Source organism: Trachypithecus francoisi, unplaced genomic scaffold, assembly GCF_009764315.1.
Source record: "Trachypithecus francoisi isolate TF-2019V2 unplaced genomic scaffold, Tfra_2.0 Lachesis_group13, whole genome shotgun sequence".
In the NCBI taxonomy this organism is placed as follows: Eukaryota; Metazoa; Chordata; class Mammalia; order Primates; family Cercopithecidae; genus Trachypithecus; species Trachypithecus francoisi.
In genome coordinates this window covers 18,304,166-18,330,749 of record NW_022681458.1, presented here as the reverse complement: position 1 = coordinate 18,330,749, position 26,584 = coordinate 18,304,166, and the positions used below count along the sequence as shown (strand labels likewise).

General features: G+C 43.6%; 2 protein-coding genes and 1 long non-coding RNA gene across 3 annotated transcripts in view; 2 read left to right on the top strand and 1 right to left on the bottom strand.

The window, feature by feature from the left end:
• The window catches only part of FARSB (phenylalanyl-tRNA synthetase subunit beta), an 83,511-nt gene extending 79,000 nt beyond the window's left edge, over window positions 1–4,511 (bottom strand). Inside the window, exon 1 of the mRNA XM_033230066.1 lies at window positions 4,411–4,511. Within this exon, the coding sequence (XP_033085957.1) occupies window positions 4,411–4,468 (58 nt within the window). The 5' untranslated portion in view covers window positions 4,469–4,511. The remainder of the gene's footprint in view (window positions 1–4,410) is intronic.
• Window positions 4,512–4,811: 300 nt separating this feature from the next.
• Window positions 4,812–18,503, top strand: LOC117094463. The gene is made up of 3 exons (XR_004441558.1): window positions 4,812–4,885; window positions 16,066–16,287; window positions 18,446–18,503. It is a non-coding gene; the product is annotated as an uncharacterized LOC117094463 (long non-coding RNA).
• Window positions 18,504–22,748: 4,245 nt separating this feature from the next.
• Window positions 22,749–26,584, top strand: part of MOGAT1 (monoacylglycerol O-acyltransferase 1) — a 41,429-nt gene continuing 37,593 nt past the window's right edge. Inside the window, exon 1 of the mRNA XM_033230067.1 lies at window positions 22,749–22,920. Coding sequence (XP_033085958.1) covers window positions 22,827–22,920 — 94 coding nt within the window. The 5' untranslated portion in view covers window positions 22,749–22,826. The remainder of the gene's footprint in view (window positions 22,921–26,584) is intronic.

The window sequence follows — 26,584 nt, the reverse complement described above, 5'->3', positions numbered from 1 at the left end:
CATTAAGAGCACTGTTATCAGCAGAAACTCAATATATTTCAGAGATGTGTAGGTGGTGTAGCTTTTGACTAATAAAATGGAAGCCAGTAACATGCACCAAAGACCCTCAAAGTTTTTAGAAGAAATACATATGCGGAAGCATTGCCAGCTAGAATTGAAAAGGATAGAAATAGAATAAAATGAAGTCTTTGAACTCTCAAAATTCTATTAGCAGTAAGGAGACTGAGAAAACCAACCAGCTGTGAAGCACATGCTTTCTAGGGATCACTCAGAGGGGTGGAAACCAAGAGCCTAGAGGGCAGGGCAGACAGCCATGGAGAATTATCCCAGGCCTTCAGACCTAATCAAGAACATCCAACATTTGCCACTCGATTTCAGAATTGCCATGGACCAATGACTCCTTTGTGTCTCCCATTTCCGCCCCTTTGAAGAGGAAGGGCTACAGGAGTTATCCTATGCCCATCCCACCACTGTGTGTTAGGTATATGTGGGGCAGATAACTGGTCTCTCGAGTCTCTCAGGCCAAGAGGGTACTAAAGAAGCTATAGTGAAGGAACTACACCCAAGGCGCCACATCCACATCTGGTCCTGATTTAGATAATGAGATTCTAGATTCTGAGCTGCTGCTGTAATGGGATGGCACTTCTGAGGGCTTTGGGAGAGGGTGAGTATATTTTGCATATGGGAGGAACCTGAATCAGTGGAGGTTAGAGGGGGAACGGTGGTAGTCAGCCTCCAAGATGGCCTCCAATAATGCCAGCCTCCTAGTATTCACACCCTTGCACAGTTCCCTTCCACATTGTGCTAGGATTGGTCTGTGACCAAGAGAATATGAGAAGGGCTAGTATATCACTTCTGAGCTGTTATTGAAAACAGGCATCTATCCTGAGCACTCTCTCTTACTTAAGTACTTACTCTCTCAGACCTCTCCATCTGGGGCAAACATGCTAACATGTTCTAAGTAGTCCTATAGAGAGGATAAGGTGGGAGGAACTAAAGCCTCTGGCCAAAAGTCAGCAAGGAACTGAGGTTTGCCAACAACCACTTGAATGAATCTGAAAGCAGTTTCTCCAGACTCAGTTAGGCCTTGACATGACTACGGATCTGGCAAACACCTTGACTGCAATCTGGTAACAGATTCAGAGCAAAAACCACCCAGCTAAGCCAGTCCCCAATTCCTGACCCTCAGAAACTATGTAACAAATGATAGCTGCTTTAAGATGCTAAACTTTGGGATAATTTAGTATGTAGTAATAGATAACTAAATGGTACAGAATTATTAAAATATGCTGAATCCTAATTATCATATGTTTTATTCCTTTCAGGAATAATAAAACCCTGCATTAAAAAACCCTGTATTTCATGGGTTTCGATACAAAGAAAAATCAACAATAAAATCGTGATTAGTAATTTCCTCTAACAAAATGACACATCAAGTAACCATACCTTAGGGGTGTATATGATATACACAGAAGGCTCTGTCACTACTGCCAGCTATTACACCACGCCAGAACAGGACTATAATTGAAGAGCAATGATAATAAATCAGTTAACAAGAAAAGGCGTGGCAAGAGGAAACCAGCTGTACAGAAAGTCTGTTGAAAAGGTAGACTAAGGAGACAAAACTGCTCCAAAGGAGTCAGACGAGCAAAATAACCAAAATGGCAAACAGCTTGAAAGAGAAATATCCTTGCTAAGCAAAGATGAGGTAAAAAGAAAGGTGGGGACTGGTAGAAACAATGAAATTTCAAACAGAAAGCAACCCTTGGAGGGACTAAAGAGAGAGAATGTGGATTTTAAAAGTGTGAATAAGACATTATCTGAAAACAAGAAAAAAAGAGGAAGACTAGGGGAAAAAAAAGGTAACAAACAAGATGTATCCATACTACTTGGAAACCACATGCTTTGCTGAACATGCTTTTCCAGTTTCAAGAAAGAACACAATAAAGGTAAACTAATGAGGAGTATCATTTCTGACCTCTCGAAAGTACATCTCAAAAAATAACATCAATCCTTCTGACTGAATTTTTTTTTTTTTTTTTTTGAGACAGGGTCTCACTTTGTGGCTGGGGCTGGAATGCAGTGGCTTGATCACCGCTCACGACAGCTCACTACTTGGTTCAAGTGATCCTCCGGCCACAGCCTCCCGAGTAGCTGGGACTACAGGTATACACCACCACACCCAGCTACTTTTTGTAGAGACAGGGTTTTGCCATGTTGCCCAGTCTGGTCTCCAACTCCTGAGCTCAAGCAATCTGCCCACCTCATCCTCCCAAAGTGCTGTGATTACAAGCATCAGCCATGTACCTGGCCCTTAAAAGATTCAGTACCTAACAAAGACATATTTGTGAAAAAAATCAATCTTAATTGATCACTGACAATATGAAAAAAAAAAAGGGAAGGGGACAGGATTGTTGAAACATCAGATGACAGTAAATAGGTTATAAATCTCACCATTTTTTAAAATCTGTATTATTTCTACCTCCCTAGAAATGGAGACTGGGATGGGAACTGATTATAGATGTTTTAAACAAGTATTTGCCACCTACCATCTTATGCAATTCAGGTATACAGATAGAGCATTCCTAATTCAAAAATCTGAAATCTGACATGCTCCAAAACCCAAAACCTTAAAGTGCAGACAGGATGCCACAAGTGGAAAATCCCACACCTGACTCCATATGATTTGTCAAAAACACAGTCAAAACCTTGTTTCATGCAAAAAAAATTATTTAAAGTATTCCACAAAATTAACTTCAGGCTATGCATATAAGGTGTATGTGAAATATAAATCAATTTCATGTTTAGACTTGGGTCCTACCCCCAAAATATCTCATCATGTACATGCAAATATCCCAAAATCCAAAATCCAAGACGCTTCTGGTATCAAGCATTTTGGATCAGGAATTAGCAACCTGTACCGTATCCCATTAGTGAGAATATGGTTTAGAAGGTCAGGTAAGAAATATAAATAAGCTCATTATAAAATAAAGCGATTAGGTGATTAGGGACAAGTACAAAGGGTAAGAGTAATACAATATCCTTGTATTTCCTTTACTTTCAGGGACTTACGGCAGAACTTATGAAGAATATCACATTGAGAATAGGTACTATCTAAAAGTACACACTTAGGAAAGATTTTTAAAAGCCAGTTTTATTTTCACAGTAACAGTAATATCTTATTCTGGGAAGCGGTGGCTGTCATTAAACCAGTTAGGCCTTTGTTATCACACTGAGCCCTAAAAACAAAAAAACAGCTCTCACAAACCAGTTGGTACAGTCTTTATACAAGCTAAAAATTACGTGGTGGGGGCCGCGTGCGATGGCTCACGCCTGTAATCTCAGCATTTGCGGAGGCTGCGGCTGGCGGATCACGAGGTCAGGAGTTCAAGACCAGCCTGGCCAAGATGGTGAAACCCGGTCTCTCTAAAAATACAAAAAAAAAATTAGCCGGGCGTGATGGCGGGAGCCTGTAATCCCAGCTACTCGGGAAGCTGAGGCACAGAATTGCTTGAACCGGGTGACGGAGGTTGCAGTCAGCCGAGATAGTGCCACTGCACTCCAGCCTGGGCGACAGACCGAAACTCCTTCTCAAAAAAAAAAAAAAAAAAGGGTGGGGCGGCTGCTATGGCTGTGAGGTAACTGATAACTGCACTTAATATCTCCCTCCTTTTTTCAATGGTTGTGTTTTTAGAACTGAATAAAAGATGAAATGTAGAATGAAGTCTACGCCCACTGAATACTCCTCATCCAGGTCTCAGATCAAATGTTACCACCCTATCTAAAGTTGTTCTTGGTACAACACCTTTTCTTTCCTTGATGGCATTTAACACTATCCGAAATCATTTTATTAATGTGCTGGTTAATTGTCTGCCTCCATCAGACAGAACGTGGACCTGACGTGTCATGTGCACAGCCCTAGTCCTAAGCTCTTCGAACAGTGCCTGACACATAACAGGCGCTCAGGAAACATTAATAAGGCGAAGACAGATGGAATGCCTTTCTCCATCCCGCTGCACAACTCTCTCCTCCTACCCCCTTATAAACTGAGTTCCCACAGCGCTCTTATTGCAATGAACTGGCTACGCTCGGGATACAACCCCGGGTTTCCTTCCTGTTCTATCCCCTGACTTGAATGTCGGTGCCAGGCACGCTGTAGGCACTCGATGGCAGATCGCTGAATGAATGACACGGCAAGCCGGGCACGAGCAGTGGCACCGCTGCGATGCCGGTTCCGAGGCTACCACAGCCCAGTCGGACCGCCACCATCATCGGCCCTCCCGTATAAACCCCGGCCTCCCGGGGCCAAAACCTTCAAGGAAGGCATGAATGTCACCACAATGACCTTTTGGAGGGAGACCCAGCCTCCGAGAAGAGGCGTAGGGCCCAATGTATAAGGCCGGCACTCACTGTAGGTGCGGCCCAGGGCTTGGAAGAGCAGATCACGCTTCACGCTGACAGTCGGCATGGCGAGTCGAACTCACTGCGCCTGCGCGGCGAGCTGACCCGGGCTTCCCTAGAGAGGCGCGTAGGGCCCGCCTCTTCTTGTGCGAGCTGTCTTGAATATCGCCATTCTGCTGCCAACAGTACCAGTTCTTATTTTAATCTAAAAACACTCATCTTACCATTACCTCGCTGACTAAATGTATCTTTATGGGACTAATAGCTTAAAAACCTGTAAGAGAGATATAATTTGATAGAACTGGCCAGGATTTGTCAGGCATTGTAATGTACTGTCCCTGAAGTCCCGGATGCTCCCAGCGCGCTAAGGGCAGGGGGGAGAGAGGGGCGCGTCAGGGCGGGGGCGGGGCCTCCACGTGGGAAATCTTGCTTGGAGGTGGTGGAAAGGCGAGAGGAGATGGTTCAAGGCTTCCTGCAGATAAAGGTGCGCAACTCCTGGCGGCGGGAGGGGCTGTTAACAGACCTCAGTTTTTTACTTCATTCTTTAATCTCTCCTATACTCGTATAAGTGGTATACCTGTGTTTCTTTTGAACTTTACGGCAGCCCTATAAGGGAGTCGTTGTAAGAGACCTCTTTTTGGTCTATTTGCTCAGTGCGCTCTGCTGTCAGTGGGCTGTGCTCAGCCTTCCTCCTTAAAACAATCCTGAGTGTAGTAGGCTGAATAACGGCCCCCAGTAGTATCAGACCCTAATCCCTGCAACCTCTAAATGTAACTTTATATAGAAACAGCGCCTTTGCAGATTAAGTAAAGGATTTTGAGATGAAGAGTATTATCCTGGATTCTAAAGACGGACCCTGAATGGAATCACAGTATCCATATAAAAACCTAAAAGGGAGGTAGAAAGAGACGATGTAGCCACAGTGGCAGGGATTGGAGTATGGCAGCCACAACCCAAGGATGCCAGCAGCCACCAGAAACAAAGAGACAAGCACACTCTGGGAGTGAGGGGGTGGAGGAGTGGGGAGCATCAAGAATAGCTAATAGATGCTGGGCTTAATACTTAAGTGATCGGATGATCTGTGCAGCAAACCACCATGGCATACGTTTACCTATGTAACAAACCTTCACATCCTGCACATGTACCCCTGAAATAAACAGAGACAAGGACAGATTCATGCCCAGCCTATGGGGCAGCCGTGTAATGCATGCTGGTTTGGGCCCAGTGAAACTGATGTTGGGTTTCTGGCCTCCAGAACTATGAGAGCATAAAGTTTTGGTTTAAGTCAGCAAGTTTGTGGTAATTTGTTTCAGCAGCCAAGGGAAGCTAATATGTCAAGGTAGGTACCATTATCGCTGTTTTACAAGTAATGAAACTAAGGCACAAACTGGCAGTTCCAGGGGGAGCCTTGCCCTAATCCTTTCTACTGTACAGTGAGTGAGGTCTTCTTCCAAGGTCCTTCACGTGAGGGGACAAAAGCTGAGCCAGATGTAGGATACCCTAACTACTAATCAAGCAGTTTTTCACTACACAGTATTAGCTCCCCTCCATGGAAAGGCAGTCCCTTCCCAATGACCAACATAACAAATTGGCAACACCCCGTAAATGGCAAATATCCCCAATGCAAAATACAGTTTTCCACCTAAAATTGGTGCCTCATGCTCAATTAATAAGCAAAAGACTAGTGCCAGGCACAATGGCTCACACTTGTAATCCCAACACTTTGGGAGGCTGAAGTGGGCAGATCACTTGAGGTCAAGAGTTCGAAACCAGCCTGGCCAACATGATAAAACCCCATCTCTACTAAAATTACAAAAATTAGCTGGGTGTGGTAGCAGGCACTTGTAATCCCAGCTACTGGGGAGTCTGAGGACTGAGAATCACTTTAACCCAGGAGGCAGAGGTTGCAGTGAGCCAAGATCATGCCACTACACTCCAGCCTGGGTGACAGAGCAAGACTCTGTCTCAAAAACAATAACAACAACAAAATAATAATAATAAATAACCAAAGGTCTTCCTGCTGACCTGCTCTGCTTTGGGCACTCCAAAGTGTTCTGTGGCCTCTGAACGTCAGTTTCCTCATCTACAAAATAGGGATAATAATATACAACTTAGAGAATTACTGTGTCTCATACCTATAATTCCAGCACTTTGGGAGGCGGAGGCTGAAGGATTACTTGAGCCCAGGATTTCAAAACCAGCCTGGGCAACAGAGTTGGACCCCTTCTCTAAACAAAAAGAAAGATTAGCCAGGCATGGTGCACACACCTATGATCCCATCTACGCAGATCACTTGAGCCTGGGAGGTCGAGGCTGCGGTGAGCTGTGATCACGCCACAGCACTCCAGCCTGGGTAACAAAGTGAGACCTTGTCTTAAAAACTAAAAAAGAATTATTGTAAGAATTTGAAATAATATTCATAAATAGCTACTATAGTTCTTACCATGTTAGAGGTCCTGGAAATAGGGCAACTGTCATTATTTTTAATCCTCCTAGTTAGTTTTCTGCTAGTCTCAGACCACCAACGGGCATTCTGTTCCCATCTCTCACATCCCCCAACTGACTCATCCTACTTTTTATCATTGCACATGTTACAGGTACTCTGTCCCTTCTCTGTGAGAAGCTAAACTGTTAGAAGATTCTAATGGAAAAGAGGAAACTAGGCCACTAGGGCTCATCGCAAATGGCATTAGCTAACTGAAAGGAAAGGTACATGGAAAATGATGAGATCATATATCAAAAAATGTAGGTGCATGCTTCTTTCATCTAATTTTGGGGCCAGACTGAAAGCAGGAATGAGGAGGCAGCATTTCCTAGGAATGAAAAACAATCTGGACAAAAGACATAAAAAACTCTCAGCTTAGCAGAAATTAAGGAGATGCAAACTAAAATTATAAAGACATACATGTTTATACCTACGAGACTGGTAGAAATCTTAAAGTCTGAAAAAAATCAGATCTTGGCAAGAATTTTGGAATATAACTTGATATAACCTCTTTGGAAAATATGGCCTTACCTAGAGAAATGGGGCATGTCCATATCCTACTACCCAGCAATTGCACTTCTAGGAATATTCCCCAGAGAAACTCTTACCCATGTGCACCAGAAGACTCAAATAAGAATTTTCATGGTTACATTGTTCTTTGTAACAGAAAGCTAGAAACAACCCACTGTTTGTCAATACTAGAAGGGGTAGACAGTTACGATAAATTTATACAGTGAAGCACCATACAGCTGTGTAAACAAATGAACTACACCTGCATGTATCAACTTGGATAAATCCTACATTGTAATTTTGAGGGAAAAATGTAAATCACAGAAGAATATGTACTGTATGATGTCATTACTATAAACACTAAAAACCAGGCTAACCTAAGGAGTATATTGTTAGTCATACATAAATAGAATGGTAAGCCTGTAATAAAAAGCAGAGGATGACAAACACAAAGTATGAGACCAGTTAGTTCTGAGCGAGGTGGAAGGACTGCAGCCTGGAGTGTTGGAATACCTGTATTACTCAGAATCCTCCAGATAAATAAATAGGAAATAGGTAGATAGATATTTATTATAAAGTATTGTCTCACACCATTATGGAAACTGAGAAGTCCCACAGTCTACCATCTGCAAGCTGGAGACCCATGGAAATCAGGGAAGTAGTTTGAAGCCCTGAGAGCTGAAGAGGTGGTAGTGTAGATGTTGTCTCAAAGCCTGAAAACCAGGAGAACTGAGAACAGGGAAAGATCTATGGCCCAACTCAAGTAGTCAGACAGAGTGAATTCAGCCTTTCTCCCCCCTTTTGTTCTCTTCAGGCCCACCATGGAATGGATAATACCTACCCACATTGGGGTGGGCCATTTGCTTTACTCAGTCTGTCCATTCAAATGCTAATCTTGGCTGGGTGCTGTGGCTCCTGCCTGTAAACCCAACACTTGGGGAGGCTGAGGCAGGCAGATCCCTTGAGGTCGGAAGTTTGAGACCAACCTGGCTAACATAGCAAAACGCCGTCTCTACTAAAAATACAAAAATTAGCCGGGCATGGTGGCACACGCCTGTAGTCCCAGCTACTTGGGAGGCTGAAGTAGAGGAATCACTTAACCCAGGAGGCAGAGGTTGCAGTGAGCCAAGGTTGCACCACTGCACTCTAGCATGGGCAACAAAGCAAGACTCCATCTCAAAAAAATAAAAATAAACCCCAGTCTCTTCCAGGGACACCCTCACACACCCAGAAATAATGTTTAACCAGCTACCTGGGTACCCATTAGCCCAGTCAAGTTGGCACATAAAATTAACCATCACAATACTCAAAAGAGTTTCAAAAATGTTAGTAATGTTCTATTTTATCTGGTATACCTTTGTGGATGTATTTTAAGCAAGTAAAGATGAAGGTGGGAAACAACAGATGAGTGTGGCACTCTATTTCAGGGGTGGGGAGACGTGAATGCTGGGTGGCAGATAGCTGAGCAGAAACACAGTAGGAGTACTTGACACTTGATTTCGCTTTAAGGTGTTCTTTTTCCTCCATAAAGGGCTTTCTTTTTTTTTCTTTTGAGATGGAGTTTCACTCGTAGCCCAAGCTGGAGTGCAATGGCCCATTTTGGCTCACTGCAACCTTCACCTCCTGGGTTCAAGCAATTCTCCTGCCTCAGCCTCCTGAGTAGCTGGGATTACAGGCACCTGCCACCATGCCCAACTAATTTTTGTGTTTTTAGTGGAGATGGGGTTTTACCATGTTGGCCAGACTGGTCTCGAACTCCTGACCTCAGGTGAATCGCTTGCCTTGGCCTCCCAAAGTGCTAGGATTACAGGTGTGAGCCATCATGCCCGACCCGGATAAAGGGCTTTTAAAAAACTTTTGTCTAATTTATTATTCTTTTCCTTTATAGGTTATGGGGTTTAGGTTATGTTTTAAAAGGTCTTTCTTAATCCCAAGATTATTTTTTTTTTAAGTTTGTTTCTCAGAGTACTTGAATGGGTTTTTATTTTACTTTTGCGTTTAAATCTCAGATCTTTCTGGAATTTGTTTTGGTTTTGGAGTGAGTGAATGAACCAGCTTTATTTTTGTTTTTAAACAATTCAGTTAATACTTTATTTATTAAATAAGCTTCTTTTTACCCATGGATTTGAAATATGTTCTTTATTAAATTTCCATATATATATCTGTATGTTTAGGTTTATTCCTGAACTATCTGTTCCATTGCCCATAGGAAGCTTTTTCAATTATTATAGTGCCATAATACATTTTAATATTTGGAAAAGTTAGTAAGTTAGTGTACCTTCAATGCCTTCTTTTTCAAAACTTTCATGACTTTTATCTCATGTTAATTTTTCTAGATGAACTTTAAGATTTCCTCAAGCTTTGGAAAACATTCTCTTATCATTTATTAGGAATCAAACATCATTTATGGATTAATTTAGGAATCTTTCCATCCGAGAACCACAGGCTCCATGTAAGTTCTTGAGTGTGCCAGGCAGTGGCCCACCTTGGGCCTTCTGCTTGAATGTTCTTGCCCGTAGATTCCCATAGAGCTAGATCCCTTGGCTCCTTTGAAGTCTTCACAGAAAAGCCTATCCCTGAGTATACTATTAGTTATGGTTATCAGATATAAACGTCTCTCTCTGCTAAAACATGATCCTGTAAGGGCAGAGATTTTTGTGTTTTGTTCACTAACACATGCCAAGAACCTCAAACAATGCCTGGCAGAAAGCAGACCATCAATAAATATTTGAGGTTTTAACATTAGGAATACTTGGTATATTACCTTTTCTTTTTATTAATATATATTTCAGTGCTAAGAAAATGAGCAAAGGAAGGGAGCACCAATTAAATACAAACAAAAAACAAAAAGAGAAGAGAATGTAAATTAAAACAACAATGCAAGTTGTGTATATTTTCTCCAGGGAGACTGGCAGGCATTAAAGAAACAAATCAAACCAACCCTGTATTGGCAAGAATTTAGGAAGTTGGCACTTTAACTCCTGTTGGGGATATAAGTATTAGTTTGACAATATGAATCAACATATTAAAGATTTTTCTCTTTGATTCTAAAATTCCACTCCTGTAATTATTCTAAGGAAATAATGAAACAAGTCTTTGTAATGTAGAAAATGTTGAAACAATCTAAACGTTCAACGATATGAGCTTGATTAAATAGAGTATGATACCTTTATGCAGTAAAATACTGTGCAAACATTAAGAATGATGTTAGCTGGCCAGACATGGTGGCACATGCCTGTAATCCCAGCACTTTGGGAGGATGAGGCGAGTGGATCACGAGGTCAGGAGTTCAAGACCAGCCTGGCCAAGATGGTGAAACCCTATCTCTACTAAAAACACGCACCCAAAAAATTAGCTGGGTGTGGTGGCAGACGCCTGTAATCCCAGCTACTCAGGAGGCTAAGGCAGGAGAATCACTTGAACCCGGAGGGCGGAGGTTGCAGTGAGCCAAGATCGCACCACTGCACTCCAGCCTGGGCAACGGAGTGAGACTCCGTCTCAAAAAAAAAAAACAAAATGATATTAGCTATCCACTTTTTTTTAGATGGACTCTTGCTCTGTCACCCAGGTTGGAGTACAGTGGCGTGATCTCAGCTCACTGCAACCTCCACCTCCCAGGCTCAAGCAATTCTCCTTCCTCAGCCTCCTGAATAGCTGGGACTACGGGCGCATGCCACCACACCTAGCTAATTTTTGTATTTTTAGTAGAGATGGGGTTTCACCATATTGGCCAGGGTGGTCTCCATCTCTTGATCTCATGATCTGCCCACCTCAGCCTCCCACAGTGGTGGGATTACAGGTGTGACCACCACACCTGGTCCAGCTATCTACATTTTTTAACATGGTAAAAAGTTCACAACAAGTGAACTTTGTGATATGAAAGTACAGTTACTAAACAATATACTTTATTTTTTTTATTTTATTTTATTTTAGAGACAGAGTCTTACTCTTTCACCCAAGCTGAAGTGCAGTGCCATGATCATAGCTCACTGCAACCTTGATCTCCTGGGCTCCAGTGATTCTGCCACCTCAGCCTCCCAAATAGCTGGGACCACAGGCACACACCACCACACCTGGCAAAATTTTTAACTTTTTTATAGAGACAGAGTCTCATTATGTTGCCCGGGCTGAACAATATACTTTAAATGACCAATTTTTTGTTTTAAAAATGCATGTTTGGCTGGGCACAGTGGTTCATGCCTATAATCCTAGCACTTTGGGAGGCTGAGGTGGGCAGATCACTTGAGGTCAGCAGTTCAAAACCAACCTGACCAACATGGTGAAAACACATCTCTACTAAAAATATTTTTAAAAATTAGCCAAGCGTGGTGGTGGGCACCTGTAATCCTAGCTACTCAGGAGGCTGAGGCACAAGAATCACATGAACCTAGGAGGTGGAGGTTGCAGTGAGCTGAGATCACGCCATTGCACTCCAGCCTGGGCAATAAGAGTGAGGCTCCCTCTCAAAAAAAAAAAAAAAAAAATGCATGTATGTATGTGAGTGTGAACAAAAATAAAATGGCTACCATGATATACAACAAAATGTTAACAGTCGCTATCCTTGGATTGGTGAGATTTTTTAAAATTGTATCTTATATTTTACAGAATTGTAACTAACAAGTATTATTTTATTATGAGAGAAAAAAAACAAGGCTATCATAAAACACAGTCATGCTCACTCCTTTTCCCTGGCTAATCAAACATTGGCAGATTGTCCAGCTCTCTCATTACCCCTGGAATTAGAGCCTGCACCCATGGATTGTTTTTGCCTGTAAAGTGTGTAATAAGCTCAGAGAAAATTTCTGAAAGGATTGTGTCACTTTCCTGTAATGCTCGTGGGTTGGCCAGTAACTGTGAAAGCTTGGCTACGCTGTCAGATTTGAACTTCTTCTCACACAGGTCCTGAATTGCAGTACAAGGTCGGATGACATTTTAAACTAGAGCCACTGATAGCTTAAAGGGGCGTGCTGATAGTGTGCAGTGCTTTCCTCTCCAAAAGCAAACAGTCTCTGCTTGCAGCCTCGGTTTCTTCGTTCACAAAATGGAGCTTACTATCTCCATCTGATGGTTGTGAGGATAAAGTATGTGGAGACAATTTGAAACCTGCGAAGTGTTATTTGATTAGTAGATATTTATAGCGAAAGTAATTACCCAGTATATTACCTTCAGTATAAATTACCCAAGTGATCTGGGACTATGACCTCTTTCTGGCCTGAAGTTTAGTAAAACTTGAGCTGCTATCTCCCAGAGGGTGAGGCAGGGCTTTCAAGACAGGTAATGGATGATACAGTTTACTATAACTGGCCTTGCTTTTACTTGCTGCGTATCCAAAACTGGTTCTGTTCTATCCATAATCTTATATGCCTTTCCTATAAATTTCCCGGGGGCACTCCAATCTCTCTGTAGATTACCCTGAAACTTTTAGGACATAACCAAAGTCCATCTGTCTTTTTGGGTTTCTATTGCCAGATCCACCTAGAATCAAGAGGGTCTGCAAGACCTCACAAGAATCAGTTTGATCAGCACTAAGGAATTTGTCAAAACAATGGTCATTTTAAATTGGATTTTTAAAATAAATTCATTAGATATTTTATAGTATTGACCGTTCCCTCATTCCTGATATTCTCCTTCCTGAGTTTTCCTGACTCCAGGCTCCTTGGATTTTTCTACTGTCACTATGTGAGAGGCAAAAGCAATACAACATAGTATTGAGTTCCATCAGTCACAGATTTGAATCCTGGATCTACTGTTCACTGAGGCCTTGGACCAGTGACAGAATACTGATAAGCCTCAGTTCCTCATCTGTTATGTGAAGATAATAACAATACCTACCTTTTAGGTATACCATAGGATGGTTGTGAGAATTTTAAGAGAAATAGTTCATGTTAGGGTTTGGCCTATCATGAACACTGAATAAATAATTAACTCTCTCGCGGCCTCCTCTACCTCCTACACTGCACTTTCCCGTCCTTCTGTGTGGGGTGCTATCCAGAGTTACGTGCTTAGAGATCTTCTCCCAGAATGAGGTGTGCAGCCTCCACTACCATCTGAACACAGATGGCTCCCTTCCTATCTTCAGCCTTTATCTCTCTTCCTTACATATTTCTTTTTTTTTTTTTTTTTGAGATGGAGTCTCGCTCTGCTGCCCAGGCTGGAGTGCAGTGGCGCAATCTTGGCTCACTGCAACCTCCGCCTCCTGGATTCATGCCATTCTCCTGCCTCAGCCTCCCGAGTTGCTGGGACTACAGGTGACCGCCACCATGCCTGGCTAATTTTTTTTTTTTTTTTTGTATTTTTAGTAGAGACAGAGTTTCACTGTGTTAGCCAGGATAGTCTTGATCTCCTGACCTCATGATCCACCTGCCTCGGCCTCCCAAAGTGCTGGGATTACAGGTGTGAGCCACCACACCCAGTCTCTTCTGTACATATTTTTTACCAGCTTCTCAACATTTGCACCTGGCTGTCCACGATGCTGGCATCTCATACTTGACATGTCGAAAACTGAAGTTTCCCCTAAGACTCATTTTTTTCCCATGTCTGTCTTTCCTTTTCAATGTCACCACCATCCACTGAGTTATCCAAATCAGAAATACTGAAGTTAACTTAACTCCTCCTCACTCATTTCTCCCTCCTGATTGGTTTTGATTGCAGAAGCTTGGCATCATCCGCCCAGCATCTTCTTTCTCTGCCACAAGGGCACATTTGACAGCCACCATGTTACAGCAATGGGACCCTGTATCTCATTTGAATGAATTGATCCAGAAGTTGACACCTGATGCCTGCTGGCTTTTGGACTTGGGACCATAGGAAACTTAAGTTCATTTGATTTAATAGTGGAAGCTGTAAGGTACAAGTGTGGGGCCATTAGTGGCCATGTTTCCCACCCCCTGAAGAAAATTAATCTCCAGCGAGGTAAAATGACTCTCAGAGCAAGAGAGAAGACAGAGGAGAGAGAGGACCTAGACACATCAAAGTGCCTGGTGGTTCTTGAGACCCATGTGTCTCTTTCTTCCTCCTGAAACCTGACTGTTCAACAACAAGTTAAGTTCAGAATTATTAAAGCTTAGAGTGTGAGTGTTGGAAAGTTATAGCTGCGATTCAAGAGGTGAGATGTAGATGACCTATAATGCAGAGTCCAAAACCATATTGAAGAGTTTGGACTTTATCTTCACAGCAATTGTGAAGAAATTCAAAGATTTTAAATGATGTTTGAAAAGTAATTGAAAAGATCACTTTGGGCACATTGTGGAAAGGGGATAAGGAGTAGCGGTTTGAAGGGTGAAACAGCAAGAAGATCAGTTAGGAGGTTGCAATAATGCAGGGGAGAAATGGTAGCGGTAAGGACTGGGGAGATGGCATGTGTTGAAGCAAAACAAAACATTCACTGGATTGGACTGTCTTTGTCCATTCAGGCCACTGTAGTGACATATCATATACTGGGTGGCTTATAAACAACCACAATTTATTTCTCACAGTTCTAGAGGCTGAGCAGTTCAAGATCAGGGTGCTGGCATGGTTGGGTTCTGGTGAGGGCCCTCTTTTGAGTTGCAACAGCTAACTTTTTGCTAGGTCCTCATATGGCAGAAGGAGCAAAAGAGCTCCCTTTAACATCCTTTATAAGGGTACTAAGTCCATTCATGAGGGAGGAGCTGTCATGATATAATCACTCCCCAAAGGCCACACCGCTTAATACCATTACCTTGGTGGTTAGGATTTCACCTAATGTAAATATAGGGGAAAAAAACATTCAGACCATATCCTGGATCTTCTTGGAAACTGGAACTAAGTAATGGAAACTGCTTTGTCATGTCCCCAAGGGCACTGCTGTTGGAGTTGCTGACTGCCTCTTTTATAAGATTGCTTTGGGCTCAGGACAGTTGCAGTAAACCTTCCTAATCTATTTGTTCTTGTTCCTACCTTGTGTGGTTTGCTGGATCTCCAAGTACTGTCCCAGTGCAAATAAGATGAAGATGTGGGTGAGGGTCATGGGAAGAGAAAGGACATTTAATAAATACTAGTCATTATCCTCATAATTTCTAAGAGTAATCAGTCATAGTGTTATAACAATTTTAAAGAGCAGTTAGGGGCTGCACGCAGTGGCTTATGCCTGTAATCTTTGCACTTTGGGAGGCCAAGGCAGGTAGATTGCCTGAGCAATCAACAACATGGCCAAACCCCATCTCTACTAAAAATACAAAAAATTAGCCGGGCATGGTGGTGCACACCTGTAGTCCCAGCTTCTCCGGGAGGCTGAGGCACGAGAATCACTTGAACCTGGGAGGCAGAGGTTGCAGTGAGCCAAGATCACCCCACTGCACTCCAGCCTGGGCAGCAGAGCAAGACTCTGTCTCAAAAATCAAACAAACACAAAAAGGAGCAATTAGGGAAGCACATATTTTGTAGAGAAAACATCACATATTAACATAAAGTAACTAATGGAGAGACAACACTTGAACTTCTGTGTGCCAAGACCAGCTGGGTCAGGGAGACCCTAACCCAGCAGCGCTAGAGGAATTAAAGACACACACACAGAAATATAGAGGTGTGGAGTGGGAAATCAGGGTTCTCACAGCCTTCAGAGCTGACAGCCTCAAACAGAGATTTATCCATGTATTTAAAGATGTACCCATCATTAAATAAATAATTAAAGATTTACCCATGTTTGCCAGCTAAAGCAAGGTGAAATAAACAGCCTTGTTGCTCACACGAAACCTGTTTGGTGGTCTCTTCACACGGATGCGTGAGACATTTGGTGCCAAAGACCCGGGTCAGAGGGACTCCTTCGGGTGACCAGTTCCCTGTCTTCACCCTCACTCCATGAAGAGATCCACCTACGACGTCAGGTCCTCAAACCAACCAGCCCAAGGAACATCTCACCAATTTCAAATCGGGTCAGTGGTCTTTTCACTCTCTTCTCCAGCCTCTCTCGCTACCCTTCAATCTTCCTCTCTCACTACACTGCAATCTGCCTGTCCTTCCAATTCCAGTTCTTTTTCCTCTCTAGTAGAGACAAAGGAGACACATTTTATCCTTGGACCCAAAATTCCGGCGCCAGTCACGGACTCGGGAGGACAGCCTTCCCTTGGTGTTTAATCATTGCAGGGACGCCTTCCTGATTGTTCACCCACACTTCATTGGTGTCTGACCACCATGGGGACGCCTGCCTTGGTCATTCACCCACATTCCCTTGGTGGCAAGTCAATTGCGGGGACGCCTGCTTTGGCTGCTCACCCACATTGCAGCCCAGGGCTGCTCCCCACCCCCCTTCTCCGTGTCTCTACCCTTCTCTTTAAACTTGCCTCCTTCACCATGGGCAGCCTTCCACCCTCCATTCCTCTTTCTTCTCCCTTAGCCTGCATTCTCAAGAACTTAAAACCTCTTCAGCTCTCATCTGACCTAAAACCTAAGCATCTTATTTTCTTCTGCAACACCGCTTGGCCCCAATACAAACTTGACAATGGTTCTAAATGGCCAGAAAACAGCACTTTTGATTTCTCCTACGAGACCTAGATAATTTTTGTCGAAAATGGGCAAATGTCTGAGATGCCTGGCGTCCAGGCCTTCTTTCACACATTGGTCCCTCCCTAGTCTCTGCTCCCAGTGTGATTTGTCACAAATCTTTCTGCTTTCTCTCCTGTCTGTTCCTTCAGTCTCCACCCCAAGCTCTGAGTCCTTTGAATCCTTCTTTTCTACAGACTCATCTGACCTCTCCCCTTCTCCCCAGGCTGCTCCTCACCAGGCCAAGCCAGATCCCAATTCTTCCTCAGCCTCTGCTGCCCAACCCTATAATCCTTCTATCACCTCCCCTCCTCACACCCAGTCTGGCTTACAGTTTCGTTGCGCAGCTAGTCCTCCCCCACCTGCCCAACAATTTCCTCTTAAAGAGGTGGCTGGAGCTGATGGCACATTCAGGGTACATGTGCCTTTTTCTCCTTATCAATCACTCCTGCCTACTCTCTCACTGAAACTTCCACCTATCAATCTCTTCCCACACAAGGCAAATGGTTCTTGGACCAAGGAAAATATCTCTTTCCAGCCTCACAGGCCCATTCTATTCTGTCATCATTTCATAACCTCTTCCGTGTAGGTTACAAGCTGCTAGCCCACCTCTTAGAACCTCTCATTTCCTTTCCATCGTGGAAATCTATCCTTAAGAAAATCACTTCTCAGTGTTCCATCTGCTATTCTACTACTCATCAGGGATTGTTCAGGGGCCCTCCCTTCCCTACACATCAAGCTCGGGGATTTGCCCCTGCCCGGGACTGGCAAATTGACTTTACTCACATGCCCCGGGTCAGGAAACTAAAATACCCCTTGGTCTGGGTAGACACTTTCACTGGATAGGTAGAGGCCTTTCCCACAGCGTCTGAAAAGGCCACCGCGGTCATTTCTTCCCTTTTGTCAGAATAATTCCTCAGTTTGGCCTTCCCACCTCTATACAGTCCCATAACAGACCAGCCTTTCTTAGTCAAATCACCCAAGCAGTTTCTCAGGCTCTTGGTATTCAGTGAAACCTTCATACCCCTTACTGTTCTCAATCTTCAGGAAAGGTAGGACAGACTAACGGTCTTTTAAAAACCCACCTCACCAAGCTCAGCCTTCAACTTAAAAAAGAGGATTCTGTCAAGAATAGAGCCCAAAAACTCACCAACCAAACAAGTAATTACGCTGAACCCCCTTGGGCACTCTCTAATTGGACGTCCTGGGTACTCCCAATTCTTAGTCCTTTAATACCTGTTTTTCTCCTTCTCTTAATTTGGACCCTGTGTCTTTCATTTAGTTTCTCAATTCATACAAAACCGCATTTAGTTCATCACCAATAATTCTGTATGACAAACGCTCCTTCTAACAACCCCACAATATTACCCCTTACCCCAAAATCTTTCTTCAGTTGAATCTCTCCCACTGTAGGTCCCATGCTGCCCCTAATCCCACTCGAAGCAGCCCTCAGAAACATCGCCCATTATCTCTCCATACCACCCCCCAAAATTTTTGCTGCCCCAACACTTCAACACTATTTTATGTTATTTTTCTTATTAATATGAGAAGACAAGAATGTCAGGCCTCTGAGCCCAAGCTAAGCCATCATATCCCTGTGACCTGCACGTAGACATCCAGATGGCCTGAAGTAACTGAAGATCCACAAAAGAAGTGAAAATAGCTTAAGTGATGACATTCCACCATTGTAATTTGTTTCTGCCCCACCCTAACTGATCAATGTACTTTGTAATCTCCCCCATCCTTAAGAAGGTTCCTTGTAATTCTCCCCATCCTTGAGAATATACTTTGTGAGATCCACCCCCTGCCCGGAAAACACTGCTCCTAACTCCACCGCCTATCCCAAAACCTGTAAGAACTAATGATAATCCACCACCCTTTGCTGACTCTCTTTTCAGACTCAGCCCACCTGCACCCTGGTGAAATAAACAGCCTTGTTGCTGACACAAAGCCTATTTGGTGGTCTCTTCACACGGACACGTGAGACATTAACCAGAGCTGGTCACTCTCAGTGGTGTGTGTTTATATGTGTGTGTGGCTGTGTGTGTGAGTGAGTGACAGAGAGAGAGAGAGAGAGACAGAATACTTACTTTTATGATTAATGCATTTTATGAAATCAGAACCATGACCTTTGCCCTAAACCATCCCCTCTAAGGACTGTGTCTAGACAGAATACTAACAGAATACTATTTCCTTTTTAATCTGACAATGAGAACATTTTTACTTAAGTTATAGTAAAACATCATGTTATAGAAAGACATTGTCACCTTTCTACAAGTAGAAGTTAGTTATAGTGAAGTGCACAGGAAGAAATAAATAAAACAAAGAAAAGATTTCTTATTTCTGAGTTCCAAGAGTAGCCTTTCATTATTGTTGAGGCAATCTGGCCTGTGACCTTCTTATTTCTTCATCAGAGTTGAGAAGTAGAAAGAGGAACCATACCCATCAGTGGAATCCCAGATCTTCAAAGGGACTGTGCTGGTTCCTTCCCCAGGACTTGCCACAGCTGTAGTGCTTGATACATTTTTGTTGAATTATTGTAAACATATATATGTATTATTCACTCATATGTAGCCAATTCCAAGCCCATAGGAACAAAGCTGATGCTTCTGCCAAATGTATTTTTCTTTAATCATTTGCTAAAATATCCATTGACTGAATGGATAACTACACCTCAACCCAAATGACAGTTTCCGTCATCAGCATTCGTCTACTTACCCTTCAGTGACTTGTTCCTCTGTTGTGACAACACTCCCTTTCTTCCTTATATTATTTGAGAAGCAGCCTAGTATAGCAGTTAGGCTCTGGAATCTTAGGCTCATATGGAAGAATTGTTTTGAATAGCTTGATGTGTTAAAACGTTCCCACTATGTCAATCCAGTGATCACTTAACTCTCATAACTTGGCACACAATATGTAAACAAATAAATACATGTTGAATGTCAAAAGGATGAGAGTATAATAATGAGTAAAAAAATCAAAAATTGTTGATTAAATGGTGATGGACTGTTGCATTGACTGAGTGCTGGTGAGTCCATGCTTTGTTTCAGTTGGCTGTGATGGCTGTGACAGGATATGACAGTTCTTAGCTATTAGCTTAGTGCTCTGGGAAAGTAACAAACACATTACTAAGCAAACAAACTCCAAGTGATCAGGATCAGGAGTTCTGGGTGTTTTACTCTTCTTTACCGATAGATTCAGAATCCAATTAATCAAGGAGTCCTACTATGTATATGTCCCATGCATATCTCAAGTCTATCTCTATTTTCCCAAGCTTCCACATCCTCTGCAATCATCCTACAATAACCTCCTTAGGGGATATGCCTACTTCCACTCTTGCTGTCTCCAATCTGTTCTAAATAGGTGCCCATTATGCTATGTCAGCCTGTGTGTTTCCTTCAGGACACTGTCACAAATTTGGTTGTCTATGTAGGTAGGTATTTTCTGTTTCTCCCACTAGACTGTGAGTTGCAGCAGGACAGGGACCTTTCTTATTCACCATTGTAGCTCATCTCCTTTCCCTACCCAGTGCCTAATACATAGAAAGCTTTCCACAAATAGTCAATGAGTAAATGTACATAATGTGTGTTCACAGTGTGTGTTCATAGTGTCCCTACCTAGCACTGGGGGAAAGTTTAAGGAAGAAATCTAAAAGGAAAGAAGAAAGTGACTCCTTAAGTAGGAGGAAAAAAAAAAAAACCAAACAAGTTTTGCATACAAAAAGTCACAAACAACTCCTCCAAGTGGCCCTGGTATTTGTTTTAATCCAACTCTTTTTGTATTAAAATGTTGAAGAAGAAAAGGGCAAGGATGTGGGAGAAGGGAGGGCCAACTCTGTTGTTTTGCCCTGTTCCAAGTCCTCTCCAGCAAGACTTGACAGGTACTCATCATTTTCAGTTTTTCAACTGGTAATTAATATTTATAAATAAAGTGCAATGGTTGCTCCCAAGGACTAGGCACTATTTAGAATCTAGCCATCCATTTATCCATTTAGCATATCATAATTGAAACCCTTCAGTGTCTTTTTTTTTTTTTTTTTTTTTTTTGAGGCGGAGTCTCGCTCTGTCGCCAGGACTGGAGTGCAGTGGCCGGATCTCAGCTCACTGCAAGCTCCGCCTCCCCGGTTTACGCCATTCTCCTGCCTCAGCCTCCCGAGTAGCTGGGACTACAGGCGCCCGCCACCTCACCCGGCTAGTTTTTGTATTTTTAGTAGAGACGGGGTTTCACCGTGTTAGCCAGGATGGTCTCGATCTCCTGACCTCGTGATCCGCCCGTCTCGGCCTCCCAAAGTGCTGGGATTACAGGCTTGAGCCACCGCGCCCGGCCTCAGTGTCTTGTATTGCTTTTGGGGTACAAACTTGAACCCTAAACACAGTCTGCAAGGCTCTGGACCTTACCCACCATTTTCACCTGATGTCACCCCAATCTCACCCTTGTCCCCCAAGCTCCCACTCTTTGAGCTCTTCTTGGAGTTCGGCCACAGGACCTTTGCACACGTGCTTCCCTTTGCCTGGATTACTGCTGGGTTAACCAAATTTGGCTACAGCTCAAGTAAGGGCACTTCTTCAGACACTTCCCTGACCATGCAGCAGTCTTGGTTTTGGAATCTTCTGGTCATTCACGGTAGGGTCTTACTTGTAATTATACACCGAATTGTGTAGTTGTTTTGCTGATGGCTGTTTCTCCCTGTACTCTGAAAACAAGACAATGAATAGCTTGTATCAGCCCTCTGAGCCCAAGCTCAGCCATTATAACCTTCATGTGACCTGCACATACACATCCAGGTGGCCTGCAGGAGCCAAGAAGCCTGGAGCAGCCAAAAAAACACAAAGAAGTAAAACAGCCACTTCCTGCCTTAACTGATTAACCAACATTACAACATTTTATCATTGTGACTGCTCCCTGCCATACCTTAGTTGATCAATCAACTTTGTGACATTCTTCTTCTGGACAATGAGTCTTATGATCTCCCCACCTTGTACCTTGTGACCCCTTCCTCTGCTAACAATAGAAAACCACCTTTTACTGTAATTTTCCATTACCTACTCAACTCCTATAAAGCAACCCCTTCCCCATCTCCCTTCGCTGACTCTTTTCGGACTCAGCCCACTTGCACCCAAGTGAATAAACAGCCTTGTTCTTCACACAAAGCCTGTTGGTGGTCTCTTCATACAGAGGCGCTTGACAGCTTGGTTATCCGAGCGCCCGGATGGTGTCCAGCACGTGGCCAGTGCTTAATAAATGTGGGTTGAATGAATGAATGGGTGAAAGGTTCCCAGAGCTACTGTAGGGATCTGAGGACCCAAGAGTGAGGAAGCCAGGTCCTCTTCCCCCTCCCTGGGGAAACTGGAGGTGGCGGGGGGGGGGGGGGGGGGGGGGGACAGATCAATAAGCTAAGAAACAAGTCTGGCTCCTCTCTCCAGCTGGCGAGCGATTCCTCAAACTAACCCTTCCCCAGTCACAGAGAGTTCGAAGGAAGGAGTGGGTTTAAGGGCGGATGCTGAAGGCAAGCGCTGGGTGATCAATCAGCTAAACAATGGTCAGATCCTCGTGGAGATCCCAGGTCAGCCAGGCGGCAGGAGCCCGCGTTACCTGGCAAGGGCTGGCTGCCAGCTGACCCCTCTCCCCGTCCCTCATGTCCCATGCGGCGCGCTCTCGCCAGCGCCCGGGCGCGCCAGCCAATGTGCCCCGGGCCGGGGCAGCTGCTGCGCGGCCAGGGCGCTGGGCCAGCTCTGGCGCGGGGCGCTTGTGATTGGCTGCCCCCAGCCTCAGCCGAGCCCGCCCTCCTACCCAGAGCGAAGTTGGGTCCCCGCCCGCTGCCTAGCCTCTGCCTCTCTTCTCCGCCCAGTGCCGCCGGGTACTTCCCACAGGCGCCGCAGAGCAGCGGGGGTGCAAGCGGCAGTGGCTGGCGCAGTCCTCGCCCGGCTGGGCCATGAAGGTCGAGTTTGCACCGCTCAACATCCCGCTGGCGCGGCGGCTGCAAACGGTGGCCGTGCTGCAGTGGGTCCTGTACTTCCTGCTGCTGGGTAAGGATCCCGCCCCCGGGCAGCGCCGCGTGGGCTCCGTGTCCTCCCTCGGGATGGTCCGGATTCCAGAACCTGCATAGAACCTTCCAACCCTCTTTCCCCTGTTGGCCACAGCAGGCAGGTGAAAGAGGGCGTTTGGCGCTAACGTGGAAGCTGGTTTGTTTCCTCACGAGAACCTCATCGCTAATGGCTGTTTAACTTTATTTTCCCCTGCGTTATTTTTTTTTTAGATTGAGGTGCACCTTGCCTACAATAAAAGGCGCAGTTATACCGATACAGCTCGATGACTTTTGGCAACTGTATCCACCAAAATGTAACCATGACTCCATCCAACGCTTGAGCACTTTAACCCCTCAAAAGTTGGCAAACTCGTTTCTCGAACTGTTGATTCATAAATGGAAAAGTAATGTCTAAGTAGTTAAAACCTGATTCCTTCGTCTCCCCACCCTCCTGACAAAGAGCAGTGTTCCCTTTACCGTTTTGGAGATTTCCTGGATGCATAGCAGTACCTTTCTGTAAAGAAGCCTGCTCATTGCGTTTGGTTGAGCGGTTTCTCTCTGGAAATAATGTGACCCGGGAGCGTGTGTGTTCCAGTTGGTTCCCAAGTTGAGCCCATGAAACATACACAAGCCGAATCATTAGATGGGGCAAAGGTGTTTGCTTGGGTTTTTTTCTTCTTCTTCTTCATATTTGTTCTGCTCTTGAAGTACATAGGGGTGATGTGGGAGGAGAGAGGAATTTGGGGGAGACCCTTCTATTGAAACATAAACTCTTCTGAAGATGAAGATCACGTGTATGCTGTAAGATCATGGATTGTACAGCGTTGGGGTGCCAATAGTAATAAACCCGTTGCATTGGAGAGTTTTACACTTTTAAAACTGCTTTTACATTTCGAAAGCCTAATCAGTAGTTCTCAACCCTGGCTCTAGATGAGAATCACTGGAGAAGCTTCGAAAAAATACAGATGCCCAGGCTCTATCCCTGGAATTTATTTATTTATTTATTATTATTATTTTATTATTTTGAGACTGAGTTTCACTCTTGTTGCCCAGGCTGGAGTGCAATGGGGAGATCTTCAGCTCACCGCAACCTCCGCCTCCCGGGTTCAGGTGATTCTTCTGCCTCAGCCTGCCGAGTAACTGGGGTTACAGGCATGTGCCACCACACCTGGCTAATTTTGTCTTTTTAGTAGAGACGGGGTTTCTCCATGTTGGTCAGGGTGGTCTCAAACTCCCAATCTCAGGTGATCCGCTCGCCTCAGCCTCCCAAAGTGCTGGGATAACAGGCGTGAGCCACCGCGCCCTGCTCATCCCTGGAATTTCTAAGTTGTTTGTTTCAGAATGAAGCCTGTATACCTTTTTTTTTTTTCCTTTTTCCTCTTTTAAGAACTCTCCAAGTTACTCACCTGTGCTGCTAGGTAGAATTTACGAAAAAAAAAAAAGTAATTCAAAATGTTAACTCATTAAGTCCTCACAGGCCACACCGTGAGGCAGGGTTGATAACATTACACCCCGTTTTGCTCTGGATCAAAGCACCACCGAGGTAACAACACACAACCTTATCCAGAGGTGCTGTTCTAAGCAACATCCACGATTAACTAGCAATCTTCACAATACCCGTGTGAGGTAAGGACTCTTCCTGCACTCATGGTACAGATGAGGGAACTAAGAGCTGAAGTAAATTGCTCAAGGTGATGCAGCTAGCAGGACATGGTAGAGCTGGTTTCAAACCCAAGTATTCTGCCCAAAGTCTCTGCTTTAACCACTAAACTGCTCTCTTTAATGGCCTGAACTTGGAGTCCGACTTCCTAACTGATCATTCAACACATCTCTGATAGCCACTATTCTTTTATTTCATGGCACTTATCATTGCTTATATCTGTGTATGGCTGTGGTGACTTGAGAAAGTTCTCTGTGGCTGTCCTACTCACAAGCTCAGTGAGGGAACACACAGTATGTGTCTGGCCTGTGGAAAATATATGCAAATACTCGAGATATACACAAATACTCGAGATATACACAAATACTTGTTGAATGGCTGTTTCTAGACTATCACCCAGAATAGGAACTATCCACCCACCAGATTCCTAGAGTATTAACTCATGTAATCCTCACAGCAACCCAGTGAGAGTGACTACCCCTTATCCTCATTTTACCAATGAAGGAACTAGGAGGCAAAGTAAATTACTCAAGATCACATGGCTCAGTAGTGGAAAGTCGAGACATGTGAGTGGATTAGTGATGAAGACATGACAGGTGCTCAATGACCTTTGCCTAATTTGAATCAAACTACAGTGGTTCTAGATCCAATTCACCTCCATGTTTTTAACGTTTCGCACATTTGACATTTGTGTTAGCAGGAGCATATTTTGTATTATCACATATCTTGGAAATTATATTGTGGGAAATTTCAAACATACAGAAAATAGAAAAGTATGGATTCCCATATACCCATGACCTAGGTTTATAGTTATTTAATAATTTGCCGTATACGTTTTATCCATTATTTTACAAAAAATATTTTAAAACAAATCTTTTTTTTGTATAATTTTTTTACCTTTTAGGTTCAGGAGTACATGTGCAGGTTTGATACATGGGTAAATTTTGCATTGTGGGAATTGTACATATTATTTCATCACCCAAATAATTAGCATAGTACTCAGTAGGTAGCTTTTCCTCCTCATCCTCCACCCTCCACCCTTATGTAGGCCGCAGTGTCTGTTGTTTCCTTTGTGTCTAGTGAACTCACACATTAAGATATTTTAATACTAAATACTTTAGTTTGCATATTTTAAAAATTAGTATTTTGTGTGTAACCATAGTACTCTTGTCATACCTAGCGTAGTTAACAAAAATTGCTTAAAATCATGTAAACCAAGTTCAGATATCCTAAATTGCACCAAAACTACACTTTTTTTCTTGTACTTTTTTCTTTTTGATAGAGGCGGGGCCTCCTTATGTTGCCCTGGCTCGTCTCAAACTCCCAGGCGCAAGTGATCCTTCTGCCTCAGCCTCCCAAAGTAATGGGATTACAGGTGCCGCTGTGCCCAAACAAAATACACTTTTACTGGCAATTTATTTGAACTCAAATCCAAATAAGACCCACGTGTTGTATTTGGTTTTCGTGTCTTTCGTGTAGAACAGTGTCTCCCCTTTGTTTTCTTGTCAATGAAGCCTTGAAGAAACCATTTGACACGGGTCCTGCAGGATGTCTCACTTTGTGAGTTTGTCTGCTTCTTTGTAGGGTTAATTTGTTCCTCTATCCCTTGTATTCCTTTTCAAAGATGGAAGTTAGAGCTAAATGCTTGATGAGATTTAGATGAAACCTTTTGGGCAAGACTTCTTCCCAAGTGTTGCTGTGCACTTCGTGTTACATCACATCAGGATGCACACACAGTGTGTGCTTGTCCCATTATTTGTGTCTACAATTGGTCAGTGGGTCTAGGAAGGAAGTAATCCGAGGTGATGACTGGCATGCTGCAAACTTTCATCTAGTGATTTAAGTCATGATCCTTGCCTGCATTACTTGTTTTATTTGAAACTGCAAAATGGTGATTTTCTTATTCTATCATTTATTCTTCATTTATTAGCTGGAATTTCTGCAGTTAAAAATGTTGTCTCATCATGTAGCACTATTTGACTACCCTACAATTCAATTCTTACAG